General features: G+C 49.7%; 1 protein-coding gene across 1 annotated transcript; it reads left to right on the plus strand.

The window, feature by feature from the left end:
* The first annotated feature begins 2,772 nt into the window (after positions 1-2,772).
* LOC124690511 (protein ROLLING AND ERECT LEAF 2-like) lies at positions 2,773-6,736 on the plus strand. Its single transcript, XM_047223889.1, has 4 exons — positions 2,773-3,967; positions 4,131-4,291; positions 5,237-5,460; positions 5,791-6,736. The coding sequence occupies exons 1-4, from the start codon at positions 2,773-2,775 to the stop codon at positions 6,518-6,520; spliced, it is 2,310 nt and encodes a 769-aa protein (XP_047079845.1). The 3' UTR covers positions 6,521-6,736.
* The last annotated feature ends 1,061 nt before the right edge of the window (positions 6,737-7,797 follow it).

Genomic DNA, 7,797 nt, shown 5'->3' on the forward strand with positions numbered 1-7,797 from the left:
TATATGTCGCGGGTGGTAAGCGACCCGCGACAAAAGGTGGACCTTTTATCGCGCCTCTTTTGTCGCGGATGGCCACCCGCGACAAAAGGCCCTTACCACCCGCCACAAAAGCCCTGTTTTCCACTAGTGATTCATAATCCTGAAACTAGAACTATTCCTTCCGTTCCAAATTAATTGACAAAGTGGAGTCAATTAATTTAGATCGGAGGTAGTAATAAAAATTATAAAGAAGGTCTTCTGCTACCTAGTCACAACTACAAGCACTCGAACGAACAGAAGACACGCCGATGTCCTCGCCCCTCTCTCACTAGAGCTAGGCATTGTCATAGTCAATGGATGATAGTAGCAGCCATCGCCGATAAAGAGAAGCATAGATGGAGACGAATCTCCACAACGCCCTCCAACGACGCTAGACATATCATTGGAATGGAGGTTGGACGGGAGAACCTTATTCCATCTTCAAAAAGTCGCCACCGTCACACTTTTTATGAGTGGGACACCAACCCTAAACGAATCGAGAGAGAAAAAAAAGACGAAGCCCAACTGTCAACAAGGACCGGGATCCACCGTGCCTCCATGGCCCTAAGGCCACAGGAGGCGAGGTTGATTACTGGCGGCATCGGTGGGAGGTATAGAAATACCTAATTGCCTCCGAGTCTCTCAAGGAGAAAATGGGTACGCTCATTCCGCTATCTTTATATTTTCTCTATTTCACTCGGGCCATTTATTATAAATAAGAATTAATTAGGACTATCTTTTTTTTTTGAAATTCATTCGGGTGGAAACCCGACAAGCTGCTATTAATACTGGAGTACAAAGAGACCCTAAAAGATACACAAATTACATAGGGGCCTAGATTATACAAAGAGGACCCTGAAGAAAAATAAAAAACGCGATCCAGTCCTCCGTCTTCCTCCTCCAGATCAGGATCGGCCTACGGACTGCAGATTCATCTCCGGGGACATACCACTTGACGACGAAGCGCAGAAGAACACCGTTGGGCACAGCAGAGCAGCGGCGGAGCGGCAACCCTACTGCCATTCAGTCCAACGCCAAAAAGCATCGGATAAGAGCTCCAAGACGAAGTCACCTCCGCCATCAAGCAACCCCCGCAAGCCAGCCACCACTATGAGGGCTTGAGCAAGCGAGAGAGAGAGGCGGCCGCGACCAGTACTGCGCCATCAGCAGAAGAGAGAAGCCCCGCTGCATGACACCTCCCGCCCCCTCGCCTCCACGGCCGGTCAGGCCGAAAGAAATCAAGCAGCTCACCCCCGTGCCCACCTCTCCCGCCACCATGGCCGGCCAAGGAGACAAGGAAGCCATCTTCTCGCCAGTAGACGACTCCTAGGTGCCTTATCGAAGAGCATGGCCACCGACGAACTCCAGACAAGATCCACCATGGATCTGGAGAGAGGTCGCCGACGACGGGCCACCTGGTGCCGCACCAGAGCACCAGAGAGACACTCCGCCCTTGCCACCTCGAAATCAAGCTGTTGACGCCAACTCCGACCACACCCCCTCACCACCAAGGCCGGCCAGGAGCGGAAGAAGAGGCTTCAAGAGAATCTCGAAGGAGATGACACAGACCTTATTGCTGAGATCGGTCGAGGAGGGGGTCCCTGGACTCCGGCCGCCGGAGCAGAGAGAGACACCGCCAGAACTCGGCCCGCTCTGGACCTGGCCATGAACCAGAGCTTCTACTCCTATCATAACCAGCAAACCGCCGGGAATCTACTCCTATACTAGAGAACTACCTCTGGCGCCTCACCTCCGCCACCTCCGGCCGGCATCGCCGCCGGAAGGGCTCGGGATCGGCCCAGATCTCGTGGAAGAGGCTATGTCTACTGTAGCGAGCAGAGAGAGGGGTTGGGGGAAAGAAGAATTTGCTACTTCTTATTGACTCTAATCCTCTCAAGCCAGCTCTGTCGCTGTCGTGGGATACGTTGTGGCGTCCATAGCTTCAGATCTGATATCCCATGACGTCCTAGGTCATTGCTTTGTGCAATGTGACCATGGCACTGTGAGGACGACGCCATGCAAAAGGTCAGTTTCTGAAGAAAAAAAATCAAAATTGATTTATTTTATGTTGCATTTTCAGAAAATGGTTTAAGTTGATCCATTTTCACTCTGGGCAAGGCGTGGCAGAGCACAGCGGAACAGAGCAGGGCTAGCGCGTCGCAGTTGGTGTTGATCCGGTGATGGAGACCGGTCAAGGCCGTACCGTCCGCCCTCATGATGAAGACAGGCGTCATTGCCTGCCTCGCCTACCGAACCAAAGTCTGCGCGCAACTCCAGAAGAGTACTCCCTCTCTGCACCGCCTCCCTGCCCGCAGTCTTCCCCCTCGCCTCCAAAGGGAAACAAACAAAGCAAGTAAACCCGAGATGATGGCCTCGTTTTGCCCTCTCCCGGTCCCCCTCCGTTTCCCGTCACATTCCCCACACTGCCACTGGGGATGATCGATTGATCGATAGGAGAGACCGTCTCGTCGCTGCGTTTCTGTCCCCCACCGCAAGAAAGAAAACAGCCAGCCTCCTGCCCCTGCCACATCAACCCCGGAAAGAAAGAAAAGCAAGAGCCAGTCGAGACGAGTGCAAACAAACTTCCCACACGCTAAACATCCACGCCAGATTCCTTCCTCCCCCACCTCCGCTCCACTCCACTACCCCATCATGGCGGGACGGCGCGCCCAGTTATAAGCCCGGCCAGCCACCCAGCGGGAACACCCGGATCATTTTCCTGATTACTCACCAGCGGCGAGCCGGCGCCGACCGATGGGCTGCAACGGGTCCAAGCTCGACGCCATTGGCTGCATGGGCTCCCGGCTCGACGACCAGGAGGCCGTCGCGCTCTGCCGCGGCCGCGCCGACCTGCTCGCGCACGCCGCGCGCCGCCGCGACGCGCTCGCCGCCGCGCACGCCCAACTCGCCGCCTCCCTCGCCTCCGTCTCATCCTCCCTCCACCTCCTCCTCCTCGCCTCCAACCAGCCGGTGCTCACGCTCCCCGTCGCCGCGCCCAAAACCGTCGACGACCCTCCGCCGCCGCCAGCGGACCACAAGCCCTCCTCGCCCCCGCACTCCTCGTCGCACATCGACTTCGCGTCCTCCACCTCCGGGTCCGACTCCGGCTCCGTCTCCTCCTCCCCGACCCACCACCTCGCCGCCAGCCACCACTCCCACCACCACCACAACCCGTACCCGCACCCGTTCCCGCATTACGGCTACGGCTACGCCTACGCGCCCGACCATCCTCCGTACGGCTACCCGTACCCGCCCGTGCAGGGCTCCCTCCAGCTCCACTACGCGCGGAGCCGCCCGCCCCCGGCCTCCGTCGCCGTCCAGCACCCCGAGGCCCCGTCGGCACGCGTCTACGAGTTCGGCTCCGTCGAGCCGGCGCGGTACTACGCATACAGGGGCGAGCCCGTGGCGGCGTCAGGCAGGGCGGCGGCCGAGCCCACGCCGTCGCCGCCCAGGGCCAGCTCCTGGGACTTCTTCAACGTCTTCCACGGCTACGACGTCCACGACAACTACTGCTACGACCACGCCGCCGGCGCCGGCGCCACGGGGACCGCCACGCCGTACACGTCCAGCCGGTGCTCGCGGGACGTGCGGGAGGAGGAGGGCATCCCGGACCTCGAGGACGAGGACGACGACGCCGTCGTCGTCAAGGAGGTCTCCAGCGAGCGCGCCCTTCACGAGACCGGCCGGCGCAGCGAAGAGGAGAGCTGCGTTGCCGATAAGGGGGTGGTCGCCGGGGGCGGCACGGCGCGACACCAGGCGCCGGCGCAGCCTAATGCAGTGCCTCCCGTGCCGCCGGCGCACCGGAAGTCTTCTGGGAGCGCGGACGTTGCCGGCGAGATCAAGGCGCAGTTCGTCCGAGCGGCCGAAGCGGTCTGGGCGCTCGCGCCAGTACTGGAGGTCGAGAAACGCAATTACCAGCACCATAATCGCCGGAGCTCAGTGTACCACGGTGAGCTACCTGTACTAGTTTCACGGACTTGCATATATTCTGAATTGCTTACTGCTCCGTATGTACATTAATTTTTTTGCGGTCAGCTATTTGTTCCTGAAGGAACTGGCATACATTCCAGTTGCTTGGTGTCACTGATCGATTTATTGGTGTTTCAAAACAGTTTCGTCTGGGATGGTGTCGTCGACTGCGTTGCCGGATTCAGGGTACAGAGGCGAAGAGTTGGATGTCGGAGGAAGGGAGAAGCTGACGGGTGGGAGGAGCTTATCTTTGACCCTGCAGAGACTCTATATCTGGGAGAAGAAATTATACAACGAGGTTAAGGTATGTATTTACAATGTGAAATATTCAGTTTGGTTTTCGTTAAGTAATGTCTGAATTTACTCTGTGCTGTAATGATACGTGACTAACTTAGAACTATCTCTTGTTCCAATACTCTATCAAGTTAATTGATTAGTATGAAGGATGCAAATCTCTTGCTAGAATCCTGTTGTAAGTTTGAAACAACTGGTTACAAACCTACAGGTCTTAGCTGAGAGCATGCTGTCCATTTTATAATGCCAGCTACAGAAAGATAAAATGTCGATCCTAGCATGGCATTAGGATAAAATGTTTATCCTAATGCCTGAATTTACTCTGTGCTGCAATGATATATGACTAACTTAGTAATTATCCCATGTTCGAATATTTTATCAAGTTAATTGATATGTACGATGATGCCATTATTTATATAATCACAAGTTTGCGCAACAACAACATCCATAAGCTGGTGCCACCAGCTAGGAAAGAAAAATGTTAGTCCTAGCATGTCATTAGGAGGCTATGCAGAATAAGAAAAGGCTGTGATCAATGCAGGGCCACGTGTGCTGCTTGATTAGTACTTAGAACTTAGAAGGGCTTAATTTTATTAAAATAACTCCTTTCTGGCTACCTAAAAAGTAAAAAAACAGATTTGGAAGATTTATGTTTACTTGTCATATTTCAAGAGATCTAATCAGTTGTTTAAATGTCCTGTTTAGGTGTGTTTTTGTAATGATGTTGGTTTCATTTAAGTTCCCTGATGCGAAATATGATTATATTTCAGTTAGACTAGCTTCTTGGCAAATACATGTCCATTTTAGGATGGAACTCTCTTGTGTAGAACTAGTTATAAAAATGTGGGATGTGTGTTATTATTGTAATTGAGGAGATAATATTCCTTACATGTTCACGCCATGGTATATTCTATCCTATATTTTATTACCTTTGTAATATCTTTTCTTCTTCCAGTCTGAAGAGAAAATGCGCCTCCTGCTTGCCAAGAACTCGAAGCGGCTGAAGTTTTTGGATCAAAAGGGTGTTGAAGCTCACAAGATTGAGGAGACTCAAAAATTGGTCAGGAAGCTGTCCACAAAAATAGGAATAGCAGTGCGAGTCATTGCTAAGGTTACAAAAAAGATAGACAGAGTAAGGGATGAGGAACTGTGTCCACAAATTAAGGCCTTAATCCAAGGGTAAGCTCTGTTTTCCTGCAGTGACATACTAACATGTAGGTAGCATTGTTTGTTCAGTAGGTTATCAAGTTCCAAAGTAGCTGTCAGGAAATCGATACATGTTGTAGAACCTAACTTAATGGTCCTGCATTTTCTACCTCGTGATGTTTTTATACTCCACTGCTCATTTATTTCTAAAAGGCTTATTGAATGATCAAGATCCTTATATGCCTTAATTATAGATGAATGAGCTTCCTTGAATATTTTCAGTTTCATTCTTAGTAATCTTACCTTTCATATCCCCTGAAAACTATCTTGCATAAAAAGGCTGATGACGGTGCTCTTTTTTAGGTTTGTGAAGATGTGGCAAGAAAAACTAGAGTGCTTCCAGATACAGTGTGAAGCAATATCCCTGGCCAAAAATTTGGATTCAGACATCTCAGGTGGAATCAGTCGAGATTTGGCAATGGAGCTTGAAGTAGACTTGGTTAAATGCATTGTCAACTTCTCCTCTTGGGTGAATGCGCAAAGGAGCTTTGTCAAGGCACTGAATGGATGGCTAGCACTTTGTCTCAACTATCGCCAGGAAGAGACACCTGATGGCGCTCGTCCTTGTTCTCCTGGAAGAGTGGATGCACCACTTGTCTTTACCATCTGCAGCAGTTGGTCTCAAGCTATGGATCGGATTTCGGAGAAGGAAGTGGTTACCGCTATGCAAGCTCTTGTTTCCAGTGTACGCAACCTGTGTGAGTACAAGAACGTTGAGCAGAGCGAGCAGATCATGATGACCCGGGAAAGAGAAAAGTTGAACAAGATTCTGGCAAGGAAGTCCGTAGAGATAAACAAGGAGGCAGATACACTTAACAGAAAGCTGGCACTAGTACCAGGCCGGCAAAACCTCCTCCCAACGGTACAAACATACCAGGCGCACTTCTTTGAAGCAGACAGTCTGCAAGTAAGTCTGAGGCGGGTTCTTCAAGCCCTTGAGAGCTTCGCATCCAGTTCCCTGCAAGCTTTCCAGGAGACTCTGAGACATGCTGAAGGGGAAATTCTATCAAGAGAAAATGCTAAAGTTTCATAGCCTGATGTTGCATCTGATACTAGGTCGAACACGGCTTATAAAATACGATGATCTCCTCAACTGGTGGCATCAGTGCTGAATGTGCTAGACAAATGCTTTCCACAGATCATTTTTTTTGTGCAAAAATTCTGACTTACTAAGTTATAGTAACTGACCGTGATATGCCGATGTAGTTCAGACAAAAACCTTGGTCCATCAGAGTAGCGCAGTTGTTGAAGTAGCGGGTACATATAAGCAAGGTGCTAGTTTTTTTGTGTGGCATGGGTACTGCGCACTAAGCATCTCATTGAATTCCTTAGTCTTCTTGTTGTTGCCTTTTGGCTTCCTTATAGCTGAATGCTTGAATGTGCAATAGTGGAACAATCTGTTCATTGGTAGTACTGTTCTGTACGTTCTACATACCCAGTCGGGCGCGAATCATTTCAAATTTGTTTCGAATGTGTGCATGGTTAATTTACAAGTTTACTCGGGATTAATGAGGAGTGGTTGTGATATGTTAGAGCTGAAACACCCACGGCCCAAGGCATGGTGCAATGTCAATGTATCAAATTTGAACTAAAACCACAAAACTAATTATGGAACGGAGGGAGCACAAAACGCAGGATGCAATGTCAATGTATGTTTGAATCCTACAGGACTTCGTTTGGCTGTAGCATAGGAAAACAAACTATTGGTTGAGTCGGTGCCTGATTGGAAATTTTCAAAGTACTCTAAAATAAGATCCTTCAGAATTATTCTTGTATGATTCAATCTAAATCAAATAACCAACATAATAATTTTGTAATAAAAAATCATTTTAAATATACAGACCTCGAAGCGAAATTCGATTCAATACTGAAGTACCCTTTGCTCCTATAGGTTCACGATCCAGGCCTTCCTGTACTGCTATCTCACAACGTCCCTATCATGTGCACAAGAGGTTTGAGAAAAAGACGCACGAGAATTGTTGCTATAACTGTACCGAAGTGCTGCCTACGACAGCTGAACTGCTGGCACCGGGCGATGTTGCAGTGCAGCGGAAGACTATGTTGCATACTTAAATGTCTGGTATATATATCCACGGAGAAAACTGAAGCTACTCTTTCCGGTCTTTTTTAGTTGACTCAAATTTAGTATACAAAATTATACTAAATCCAAATCAATTAAAAGATACCGGAGGGAGTACTATTTTACATTGGGATACATCAGATTTTGAGAAACTTGGTTAAACTGTGAAAGATTTGAATTAAGATAAAATCTGCAGGCCTGGAAAACTAAGAAGTTAGGAGCAACTCGCG

This window comes from Lolium rigidum, chromosome 2 (assembly GCF_022539505.1).
Source record: "Lolium rigidum isolate FL_2022 chromosome 2, APGP_CSIRO_Lrig_0.1, whole genome shotgun sequence".
Lineage (NCBI taxonomy): Eukaryota > Viridiplantae > Streptophyta > Magnoliopsida > Poales > Poaceae > Lolium > Lolium rigidum.